Genomic DNA, 12,949 nt, shown 5'->3' with positions numbered 1-12,949 from the left:
GCACAAAGAGGGCATTTTCCAGAGCACGGCTTATTACTGACAGCCAGGCCCAGAGAGATAAAGAGGTGGGGGGCGGTGGAGAGACCGGAGAGTCTTCAGCAAGGTGACAGCAGTCAGACAGACACACTGCTAGTGCCTAACAAGCAGATGATTCCATTTCCTCACTGGTTACGCATTATCACATTCCTAAGACACACCAATCAAAACTGCTCTGCTGCCTTCCTCCAAAGGATGTGAATCATATATTGTTCACCTCTTCTTCTGCCTCCCCTATTTGGCTGAATGAATGGAATGATGCACAGCAGTTTTTGGTAAACACCATAAAGTAGTATCTTGATTGGAGAGAGAGGGGTTTGGAGTAAGTCTCTGTGTGTGCTAATGACGGCATGTTCTTTTTAGGGAGAAAACAAAGAGTATATGTTATTTCCTAGCTACAGACTGTGCTGAAGCAGACTGTGCTGAGGTAGGAGCCCCTTGCGGAACAGGTAAGATGACAAGACATCACAGCTCCATTCCAGTCACAGCCCCTTTCTAACACACATTTACCTGAGTCATCCCCCCCCCCAGGTCACATACAGGTCAGCTATCCCCCAAGATAAGCTCAATACCCGGTCATACATCACTTTGAGCGTACACAGTGCTATAATCCAAATACTGGGCAGAACCACTAGACCTCCTCTCTACAACAGGCAACGTGCTCGTCATGGGCTTGGCCATTGCATTCAGCAGTTTCCCAGGCTAAGCATTTTTGTCTGTATGGGGGCCAGGTAAAGAGCTCGTTAGCACACGGGGAGGTGTGCTGTGTAAAGTGGGAGTTAAAAGGCTCTGATGCTCCGCCAGAAAAAGAGCCTGATGAATTATGGATGATCCTCGAAATAGAAATACAGAGCCTCTCTCTCTGCAGCCGTCATCTGTGGCCGCCCCATACCTCACCCATGCTCCGCTCCAGTCCTCCTCCTCCTCCTCTTCTTCTGACACAGCCCGCCTGCCTGCCGCAGCGCCACACCAGAACAAACATGTGTAACATCAGCTGGATCCTGAGTAACTCATCTCCAACAGGAAACATCTGGGGAAGTAGCGCATATATCATTTGTGTCCTTTTCAAGTGGAAATGAGTATGTCCTTGTGATAGAAAATAATTCCCATAGGCTTAGGTGACAGATGGGTTGTGAAATGGCCGTGAAGTTGCCATCTTTTCCACGTAATCATATAATAGCTTTTCAACTTGGAGGCATCATCTGGAGGAGCATCCTTATTTCACTCCCCAGAGCTAGGAATCCATTTCTTTCAAGGCTGCATTTTTTAAAGGGTGAACTCAGATGACATTTGGAGATACACATAATAGTGCAAGGAGACCAAAAGACAAAATGAAAACTGGCTTAGTTATGACCATAGAATTAGGAATTAGAACTCAAACAACTTGACATATGAATTTCAAATTGAATCAGACATAACAATATCATAGAATTATGACCTCAGCTGACAATCTTAATAAACAGGTGACCTGACAATGCACCTCTAAGAAACAATCTTCCACAATACTGTTTCTTTAAACCATCAAGCTTTTAAAACATATTTTCTAAAAGTTAATGGAACATATGATACGTCTTCCACGTTAAACAACCGCTATAGAAAACACAGTAAATCAAAGAAAACGGTAAGCTACAAAAACCACCAACACAAATACGTAGGAAACGGCTACTACCGCTGCTTCACCGAATCATGCCCTTCGACCTGCTAACAGAGGCCAGCATGCATACATCTCCTTACCCTTCCTTTTGTAGAACCACAGCATACAGTTTCGGAACATAGCAATGGGAGATGGCATGGAGGAGGTGGAGGTGGAGGTGGGCCCACCATGGATAACGTGCTGGTGGCGGTAGTGGTGGCTGTGGGTGGGGGGGTCGTGAGGATGGGGTTGTGGGGGGGGGTGGGGGGGGTGGAGGAGGTTAGAGACCTGGAGGAGAGAGGTCCGCTTGGTGGACGGACGGTGCAGCTGCTGTCCGGGGGAAAGGGGTGGGGTGAGGGGTGTCTGGGAGAGGGGCCAGTCCTGTCTCTGTGAAGTGGCGGTGTTCAGGGTGGGGAGCGGCAGTGCAGATAGCTCGGCTTTTAGCTCAGCAGTATTCGTTTTATTCCCAGAGGCGGTAGAAAATGCAAGTAATCTTCCTAAAAAAAAGAGCCTCCTTCACTTCTTTCCATTAGAGAAGAATCTTGATGTGGAACAAATCTTGCTTTAGCCCCTACCCATTTCACTTCTACTTTGCAAAGCTGCCAGATGCTGCTGATGAAAGAGGAAGGTTCCACAGAGACGACGAGCCACTCAAATGCCTAGATGTGCGTATCTGCTTGTGTTGACGCACCGATATAATAATCCTCCTTTTAAAAAGGCAGGAAAGAGAGTATGAGAGAGAGAGAGAAAACAAGCTACAAAGAGAGCCTACACGCGAGCAGCCGGCCGTATGCAGCATTGACAGATTTACTCCAAACGACATGGGAGTCAGCAGAGTGGGAGGTGAGGGAGAGGGGAGGAGGAGGAGGAGAAGAAAAAAAAAACAAGAGACTCACCTTGAAAATGGAAAGTCTTCTGGTCCACAGTGATGGTGAATGTGCTGTCGTCCTCGTCATCGATTCCTATTACAGCTCCCTGGGAAACCAAAAGGAAGAGGAGGCAGTGAGACGTCACCATCCCCCTCTCCTGCTCACTATCAAAAACCCACCGAGGCATGGGAGAATGAGGGAAAGAGGGGGTGTCTGGGTGGAGGGAGAGATGCAGGAACAGGTAACGAACAGACAGACATTGGGGACCAGCTGCATGGAAGGAAATAAAATCTCTGCAGAACTGTTTGTGGCATGGCACCTAGCAACAGTATATCTCAAACCTGCTTGCTTGTCAAAACCAACCTTGGGGGGGGGGGGGGGAGGCATATGCTTATCTTTTCATTAAGTAAAACATTTCTGATATAATCAACCACAAAGATGCATTAAGACTTTCCATGTATCGAGGGTGAGGTGTTGGCGTCCATTATCACAGAGAACCACTACAGTATGTGATGACTCATTAAAAGACAATGCCCTGGCTGCTGGATTCACACAGAGAGACAAAGGCACTGGTACAAAATGAGGAACGCGCGTTCAACTAGCCATGAGTGTAATTAGGCTAGAAATAATGTAACCTAGGTGTTTATACATGTGGTGTGCGTTTAGCCCTTGTGTGTGTCTGAGGAAAGGAAGAAAATTCCATCATGTCATAAGTAAATCCACTGCACTGTCCCAACTGTATAAAGCTTGTACTAAGGAGGAAATATACTCAACTAGGCTAGTAATCAGTCAATGTATAGCACAATTCCATATCCAACCAGGCTATGCCTGCAAGCCAATAATTTTATGCTTGACACTTTTTAATAGTTGAAATTGGCTAAACCCCCAAACATTACAACACACAAAACTCTACGTAAAGTCAGACTTTGTACACGTATATGAATCTAGGAAAATGCTGCTCAGAGTAAGATATGTTCGCTTTACCTGACAACACTAACATGCGAATGCTCATATACCTTCAAAAATCAGCACAAAACAGATGGAAGTCATGAGAAATATTGTCTTCATAATTCCGTTATCGATCATCTGACCAAACAACAAGAGAAAGAGGGGTATCAATTTCGCATGCTTGAGAATCTGGCCAACTGTTGTTTTCTCAAAGCTGTGGATTGCAGCAGAGTGTGTGATGTCTATGAAAGATATTTTTTTGCATAAAATGTGAAGTGTGAACATTGTCTCTTGGCAGAAATAAACAAATTCTGACATTGGGTTGTCCTTCACAAATTATTGCCAAAACTTAAGTTCAAAAAACAAAACAAAGACAACTATGCACATGACGATACTCACACGTTATACTCTTACCCTAAAACGGGCTATTCAAAACACATGCGTTTTTCCAATTGTGGGTACTGATCTCAAGATGGTATGTTTGCCCAATTCTCACCTCTAAAAGTATTAGAATAAAGAATTCAAATCCTACTTCATCTAGTCTTGATACAAAAATATACCAAACAGGTTGTTTCCCCAAAGACATTCAAATATATCAAACTATTTGTTTAAAAAGTAAAACCTCTGTTTGAGCTGAAGTTCAAAGTAGATCTCTGAACGCTATGCTACTAAATTATGTATAGTTAATTCCTTGAGGATAGAAAGAACACAAAGGGCAAGTCAATGGGCCAGCTAGGATCCATTTTAGGAAACAAAAAATCCTATTGTTAGTATCTATTGAAGGTATAAGTAATAAATCAAATGCTGCCATCTAGTGGCAATATTTTCACAAACCTCTGGAAAGTGCTGATATTAAAAAGCCTTGTATTGTATAGCCAAAGAACAACTACAACAGAACAGTATTAGGCTAGATAGGAAAATATCTACTTCAGCGGGTGCAAATTGTCCCTCTAAGCACATAGGCTAATGAGCATGATCAACAACCCAAACCAGTTCCTTACCCGGAGACGCACACAGCCTCTTCTAGAGCCACGCATCATCTTGTCCTTGGACTGAAAATGAACAAGAACAAAATAGGTTTCAAGCATACATTCTTTCCCCCGCAAACTCCGTTCACACACATTTCCACTCCAAGTTTAAGTTTATTCATTATCAAGTTCACCAGTGAAAAGTTCCTGGAAGATCATACATGTAGATAGTAAGCTAAGATTCTCTGTTAAAAATCCCTGCAAGACAGAATTGTGAGTGCTCTAATATGGTATCTCATCTGCAAGTATGACATAGCTACAGTTTGACATAGACTGGTCCCAGATCTGTTTGTGCTCATGCCAAGTCCATTGCTCATTGTCAAGCTAAATGTTTGGTATAACAAATGATTGATGATGAGCTGACATGATAGCAAAGACTGGCACTCCGGCAATAAATGAGATACACTGTAACCAAAAGTGCCCCTATTACTGTTGTTCAGTGTAGGGTCACATTGAATTTGTTTAGTACCAGCAGATACAGCTAACACCCAAAATAAAGAAAGCACTTCATTATGAAGGATAAAATATAGTGAAAGCAGGTGCTTCCACACAATTGTGGTTCCTGAGTTAAGAAATTAAAACATCCCATCATGCTTATGGTCATGTACACTGAATAAAACGCAACATGTAAAATGTGGTCCCATGTTTCATGAGCTAAAATAAAAGATCCCAGAAATGTTCTATACGCACAGAAAGCTTATTTCTCTCAAATTCTGTGCACACACACACTTGTTTACATCCCTGTTAGTGTGCATTTCTTCTTTGCCAAGACAATCCATCCACCTGACAGGTGTGGCAGATCAAGAAGCTGTTTAAGCAGCACGATCATTACACAGGTGCACCTTGTGCTGTGGACAATAAAACACCACTAAAATGTGCAGTTTTGTCACACAACACAATGCCACAGATGTCTCAAGTTGAGGGAGCGCGCAATTGGCATGCTGACTGCAGGAATGTCCACCAGAGCCGTTGCCAGAGAATTGAACGTTAATTTCCCTATCATAAGCCGACTCCAACGTCATTTTTGAGAACTTGGCAATACGTCCAACCGGCCTCACCACCGTTATGCGGGCGAGCGGTTTGCTGATGTCAATGTTGCAAACAGAGTGCCCCATGGTGGCAGTGGGGTTATGGTATGGACAGGCATAGACTATGGACAACAAACACAATTGCATTTTATAGATTTTACTGTAACTCAGTAAAGTCTTTGAAATTGTTGCATGTTGCGTTTCTATTTCTTTTCAGTTTATAAAAATGGCCAGTTGCCCATTATTTAGTCTACCATGGCTAGAAGAGATTTCGGTGACTTTGAAAGAGGGGTCTCAAAGGAGCATATGGGGTTTATAGGGTGTGTGTGCCTCTCAGTCACTAGATCAACCCAATTTTACACTTATGGGAGATTCTGGAGCGGCGCCTGAGACAACGTTTTCCACCACCATCAACAAAAATCGAATCAAATTGTACGTCACATGCTTCATAAACAACAGGTGTAGACTAACAGTGAAATGGTTACTTACGGCCCTTCCCAACAATGGAAAAAAAAAGAAGAAAAAAAAAAAGAAAATAACACGAAAAATAAACACAATGAATAACGATAACTTGGCTATATACATTGGGTACCAGCAGAGTATGTGATCAGTCAAAAGAGTTAGTGCAAAATGGGTCAATGCGGCATTATTTACCAACGGCTGAAAATTCGATTAAAACTACATCATGTTTTGAAGTTCTCTTTCCTTGCTTTGTCTAACAACACTATCAAGAACCTAGCAAATAAGTTTTGTAGGCCAGAGTGCAGTATTTAGCTGTTCAGATTCCTGTTGGTTCCAGTCTTGGTGCATCGGTACCGATTGCCGCGCGGTAGCAGAGAGAAGTCTATTACCAAATTATGGAATTTCTGGTGGAAGAATGGTGTCGCATCCCTCCAATAGTTTCAGGCATTTGTAGAATCTATGCCAAGGCGCATTGAAGCTGTTCTGGCGGCATGTTGTGGCCCAGTCATATCAGAAGCTAGCAGATTCATTATTAACCAACAACGGCTGAAAATTCGATTAAAACTACATCATGTTTTGAAGTTCTCTTTCCTTGCTTCGTCTAACAACACTATCAAGAATCTAGCAAATACGTTTTGTAGGTCAGAGTGCAGTATTTATTTTGCTTCAAAGAACAAACATTTGTTAGCCCGTTTCTCACACTGGCTTTTGCCACCGAGGGCGCAGGCTTGCCCCGGCAAGTCAAGGGGTTGCCTAGCAACACCTGCATCGTCTGTGTCGCGCGACAAATCCCCATGATTTGAGAATCTGTTCCAACCGAAAAGCTAGCACAACAGCTAAATATAGCTATGAAAAAATATTATTTCAACTAATAGGGAGAAGTATTTAACAAAATAACTACATTATGGCATTCACTAATTATAAACGATGTACATATAGGCCTAATAGAAATGTGGGTACATTTGTGGACAAAATTCTTACTCAACCTTCAAGACACTATGTTGGTGTTTCCTTTATTTTGGCAGTTACCTGTAGTTTGACTTGCATGAGATTGGAATACTGGATTTAGCTGTATCGTAAAACCTTCCCCTCTTTGTGAATGACAGTAAAATGGGCATATTTGTGGCTACCTGTGAGATAGTTTGATGTGACACAGTGGAGCATATTATTTTGATGATTTTCCTTCTGTTCAATGGTCGTATACACACATACACACACAGACTCAGTGGCCAGTTTATTAGCTACACCCATCTAGTACTCGGTCGGACCCCCCTTTGCTTAAAGAACAGCCTGCATTCTTCTTTGGGGCATGGAAACATTGCTTAAATTAGTATCAAGGGACCTAACGACCCAGGAAAACATTCTCCACACCATTACTCCAACAGCCTGTACCGTTGACACAAGGCCGGATGGGGCCATGCTGCTTACGACAAATCCTGACTGCCATCAGCATGATGCAACAGGAACCAGGATTCGTCGGAACAGGCAACATTTTTCCACTCCTCAATTGTCCAATGCTGGTGATCGCGTGCCCACTGGAGCCGCTTCTTCTTGTTTTTAGCTTATAGGAGTGGAACGTGGTGTGGACCTCTGCTGCAATAGCCCAACCGTGACAAGGACTGACGAGTTGTGCATTGTACTGCACCGTTATTTTCCTGTTTGTGATCCACCTATTAGCATGCACGATTCTTGCCATTCTCCTTCTTTCATCAACAAGCTGTTTTCGCCCACAGGACTGCTGCCGACTGGATGCTTTTTGTTTGTCGCACCATTCTCGGTGAACCCTAGACAATGTCGTGCGTGAAAAGCCCACGAGGCCAGCCGTTTCTGAGATACTGCAACCGGCGCGCCTGGCACCAACGACGGTACCACGCTCAAAGTCGCTTAGGTCACTCGTTTTGTTCATTCTACTGTTTAATTGAGCAGTAACTGAATGCCTCGATGCCTGTCTGCCTGCTTTATATAGCAAGACATGGCCATGTGACTCGCTGTCTGTAGGAGCTAACCATTTTTGTGAACAGGGAAGCGTACATGACCAACTGGCCATTGAGTGTGTATGACCAAAGATTCTTGACATAGTTATAATGCCTAAAGCATGAATCATAGTCTACAGACGTTGAGGAGCGATAGTCTGGCGTTCCATCGTGACATACATAGGCGGGAGCCCACCATCAGCAGGTAACTCACAGCGCGAACAATCACCTGCCCACAATTCCCAACCAACACGTCTCTGGTATGGGTCCTCTATTAATTTGACAGTGGCGACATTTCTCCAGTCCCATCCCTTAGGTTTACCTATCAAAGTGGCAGGGTCAGGCTGTTGAAAATGGTAGAACAAAATGGCTTTACGTTGTCAACGACGAAAAATAAATAATCGCGCCAACTTTGGTGGGCTATGTAGCTTTATGAAGGGTGCAACCAATGATACAAGGTAGCTACAAAAAACAACAAGAGGGATGGCAATGTTACTAGCCGACTACCACCCGGTACTCTACTCTGCACTTTAGAGACTGCTAACCATTGAACACTGGTCACATTAATGTTTACATACCGTTTTACCCACTTCCTATACAACTACTGCCGTACACACTTTTCTATTCATATACTGTCTATATACTGTACCAGTCAAAAGTTTGGACACAGCTACTAATTCAAGGGTTTTTCTTATTTTTACTATTTTCTACATTGTAGAATAATAGTGAAGACATCAAAACTATGAAATAACACATATGGAATCATGTAATAACCAAAAAAAGTGTTAAACAAATCAAAATATATTTTATCTTTGAGATTCTTCAAAGTAGCCACCCTTTGCCTCGATGACAGCTTTGCACACTCTTGGCATTCTCTCAACCAGCTTCACCTGGAATGCTTTTCCAACAGTCTTGAAGGAGTTCCCACATTTCCTGAGCACTTGTTGGCTGTTTTTTCTTCACTCTGCGGTCCAACTCATCCCAACCATCTCAATTGGTTTGAGGTCGGGTGATTGTGGAGGCCAGGTCATCTGATGCAGCACTCCATCACTCTCCTTCTTGGTCGAATGGCCCTTACACACCCTGGAGATGAGTTGGGTCATTGTCCTGTTGAAAAACAAATGATAGTCCCACTAAGCCCAAACCAGACGGGACGGCGTATCGCTGCAAAATGCTGTGGAAGACATGCTGGTTCAGTGTGCCTTGAATTCTAAATAAATCACAGACAGAGTCATCAGCAAAGCACCCCCACACCTCCTCCATGCTTCACGGTGGCAACCACACATACGGAGATAATTCGTTTACCTACTCTGCGTCTCACAAAGACACGACAGTTGGAACTAAAAATCTTTAATTTGGACTCATCAGACCAAAAGGACAGAATTCCACTGGTCTAATGTCCATTGCCCGTGTTTCTTGGTCCAAGCAAGTCTCTTCTTATTGGTGTCCTTTAGTAGTGGTTTCTTTGCAGCAATTTGACCATGAAGGCCAGATTCACGCAGTCTCCTCTGAACAGTTGATGTTGAGATGTGTCAGTTACTTCAACTCTGAAGCATTTTTTTGGCCTGCAATTTCTGAGGGTGGTAACTCTAATGAACGTATCCTCTGGCTTTTCCATTCCTGTGGCGGTCCTCATGAGAGCCAGTTTCATCATAGCGCTTGATGGTTCTTACAACTGCACTTGAAGAAAATGTCAAAGTTCTTGACATTTTCTGGATTGACTGACCTTCATGTCTTAAAGTAATGATGGACTCATTTCTCTTTGCTCATTTCACCTGTTCTTGCCATAATATGGACTTGGTCTTTTACAAAATAGGGCTATCTTCTGTACACCCCCCCACCTTGTCACAACACAACTGATTGGCTCAAACGCATTAAGAAGGAAAGAAATTCCACAAATTAACTTTTAACCAGGCACACCTGTTAATTGAATTGCACATGTTAATTGAAATTGTGACTATCTCATGAAGCTGGTTGAGAGAATGCCAAGAGTGTGCAAAGCTGTCATCAAGGCAAAGGGTGGCTACTTTGAAGAATCTCAAATATATTTTGATTTGTTTAACCCTTTTTTTTGGTTACTACATGATTCCATGTGTTATTTCATAGTTTTGATGTCTTCACTATTATTCTACAATGTAGAAAATAGTAAAAATAAAGAAAACCCTGGAATTAGTAGGTGTGTACAAACTTTGATACTGTACAACATATGACATTGTTTGCTCTGATATTTATTGATTTTGGGGGATTTGTGTATTGTTTTGTATTTTTTAGTATTACTGCACTGTTGGGAGCTAAAAACATGCATTTCACTGCATCTGCAATAACATCAGTAAAATATGTGTATGCGACCAATAAAATGTGATTTGATGTCTGTAAACATTAACTCTTTTCCTCTGGTGACAGCAAACTAAAACGGTTTAGTCTACCATACATAATTGTTACGCAGGCAGACTAAGCAGGAGAAAAACATTGCGTTCACTTGACTAGCTAGCTAACGTTAACTCAATGAACTGACTAACGTTAGTTAGCTAGATAACCATGTCAGCAAAGGAAGGAGACAAGGTTATAATTGTTCCTGCTACGTTGCTTTAAAAGTCTCGAAAAAAAATCTACAGCGTTGAAGCCTAACTGACAGCAAAACATGTACACGAAAAAGAGAGCTACCAAGATAGAACATTTTGCAGAGGAGCAACGAGGAAAGAACACAGTCGCATCATTCCAGGAAGCATAGAAAATGCTAGTATTTAATTTGCTAGTGTCGCCTCCAGCATGGATAGGATTGGTCAATAACGGATATGTCCGTAAGTAAAGTCCCCACCCTTTTCTGACAGCTGAGATTCCCAACTCCCGGCACACACCACGCGTTCAAAACAACTGGGAACTCGGAAATCTCCGACTACAATGCGTTCTAGACAACTGGAACCTCTGGAAAAAACGAGTTCCGACTGAGAAAAATGGTTTTGAACGGTCATCTAACTCGGAATTCCAAGTCGAAAAATCGGGCATCTTTCTAGAGTTCCGACCTGAAGATCACGGACGTCATGATTTGACCTCGTTTCCCCCCCCGAGTTCCCAGTTGTCTTGAAAGCACCAACAGGGAGGCCGCTGTCCCTACTCGGTTTTGACAAGCTTTAGCAAATAATACTACCGGACCCGGGAGCTTATCGGCTTATTCATTATGAAGTACCATAAAATACGCACCGTGTAGTATGACAGTAAACCCGCATTGTAGTCCAAAACAAACCAGCGATACTGCCAACCTTTCATGACGTTAGTCCATTTGCTCAGCGGTCCCTCCATGATGGACGCCATCTTTACACTTGGCCAAGATTCTAGGGGAGGAGTCAGTATGGAGAAAAAATACGTCACGGGATGGCAAGATCTGACAGCATCCTTAACAGCTGACAGATTGTCAAACATTTGAAGTTATACTTTTGCTTTCTCATTTGTTGTTCCATAGGTGTACATGGTTATGACACTATAGGCCTCTCTCTTCTTTAGGACTTTTATGCCAGGTTGCAGTGCACTTATGATTTCAAATACATTGGACATGTTCAAAATGGCATAGCTCCCATGCTATTTAGAAGGTACTGTATAATGAGTATGCGCATGGCCTTGTGGGCCCCTAGCATTAAGCATATGGGGTAGCATGCTTGAAGAAACAGGATGTCATAATACAGTTGCTGGGAAATTTGATCAGTATCTGTTCATTATCCATAAAATCTTTCCAGATTTTATTTTATAATCCAGAAGAACACGTTTGCAAAATGGGTGGGGCTAACAGAGATGAAAAAAAAACTACACCAAATACAGTAGTATATTTGAAATATTTAATATTAGTATAAAGTTCATACTCACATAGTTTGCAAGTATTTAGCATGTAGTACCCCGGTTCAGAACACATCCGTTGTATGCCTTTGAGTTAAATGGCCATGTTCAAATACTCAAAACAGAAACCCTTCCTCCACGAAGATGATTACATAATACACTGTTTATTAAAGCAAAATTAGAAAGGTATGTAGGCTGTCATTGTAAATAAGAATTTGTTCTTAACTGACTTGCCTAGTTAAATAAAGCTTAAATTAAATTAAAAAAAATGTAAAGGATGGATTAAGGTTGCATTAAAACATTTCAGATGACAGTTCCAGGAGCAGATGTGATGTATTCTAATGCCTGGGTCAGGATGTGTCTTAAATTAAGAAAGGTTTGTATCACGTCACAAAATTATGCAACCCCTAACTGCCCCTGGGCTATCATCGTGTTTCAATCAATATCATTATTTTCCTCCCATCAATTATATTCCATTTACAGTAAATGCATCACAGGTCAATTCAATTTATTTCATCTGATTAACACAAGGCAAGGATTGAGCTGGTGACTTGAGGATGCGCTCTTGATTCATCTTTAGAATTTTACCAAATCAAAAAGATAAATGGACCTTAGAAATGTTCAACATTTTATTATTTACATAAAATGTAACACTGCTAGGGAGAACTTCACAGTTATATACTATGTGAGCTTTAAATTAAAAACAAAAAGTTAATGTTAACCTCTGCCATTTTTATCCCTGTTAAATTCACATTTTCAAAATAAAGTGTATTCCATTCTCATTGCACTCATAGAACTGAAGAGGAAGTGGCCTTTGGTATATGATGTGCACATAACATTTCTTCAGCACTGTCCAGATCAAACAGAAAAGTTGCAGGATCAAAAACATTATTTACAAAATAAATACAGCAACAATAAATAAAGGACATACAGCTTAATCATAAAGACAAACTGGGCAGAAATGAATTGAAGAGCACATCAACCAAAATGAAATACATTTTTAGCAAAATTGCAATCATTGCAAACTAATTCTCCTAGCGTGACAAGTCTTGTTCATTACACTCTTGCTCCAACAATAAATTAGAGACAATCACAAGTCTATGGGATACTCGTCTCACTAGAGCAGTTTGGCAATAAAGCAGAA

General features: G+C 41.9%; 1 protein-coding gene across 2 annotated transcripts in view; it reads right to left on the bottom strand.

The window, feature by feature from the left end:
- Positions 1–11,319, bottom strand: part of LOC106584321 (oxysterol-binding protein-related protein 9) — a 38,417-nt gene extending 27,098 nt beyond the window's left edge. For both annotated transcript variants that reach the window (XM_045706022.1, XM_045706023.1), the window contains exons 1-3: positions 11,179–11,319; positions 4,488–4,538; positions 2,566–2,644 (exon numbers count right to left, since the gene is read on the bottom strand). In XM_045706022.1, coding sequence (XP_045561978.1) covers positions 2,566–2,644; positions 4,488–4,538; positions 11,179–11,289 — 241 coding nt within the window. In that variant the 5' untranslated portion in view covers positions 11,290–11,319. The remainder of the gene's footprint in view (positions 1–2,565; positions 2,645–4,487; positions 4,539–11,178) is intronic.
- Positions 11,320–12,949: the final 1,630 nt, after the last annotated feature.

The sequence above is a fragment of the Salmo salar genome, chromosome ssa23, assembly GCF_905237065.1.
Source record: "Salmo salar chromosome ssa23, Ssal_v3.1, whole genome shotgun sequence".
Classification (NCBI taxonomy): Eukaryota; Metazoa; Chordata; class Actinopteri; order Salmoniformes; family Salmonidae; genus Salmo; species Salmo salar.
This window is presented reverse-complemented; position numbering and strand designations above follow the sequence as displayed.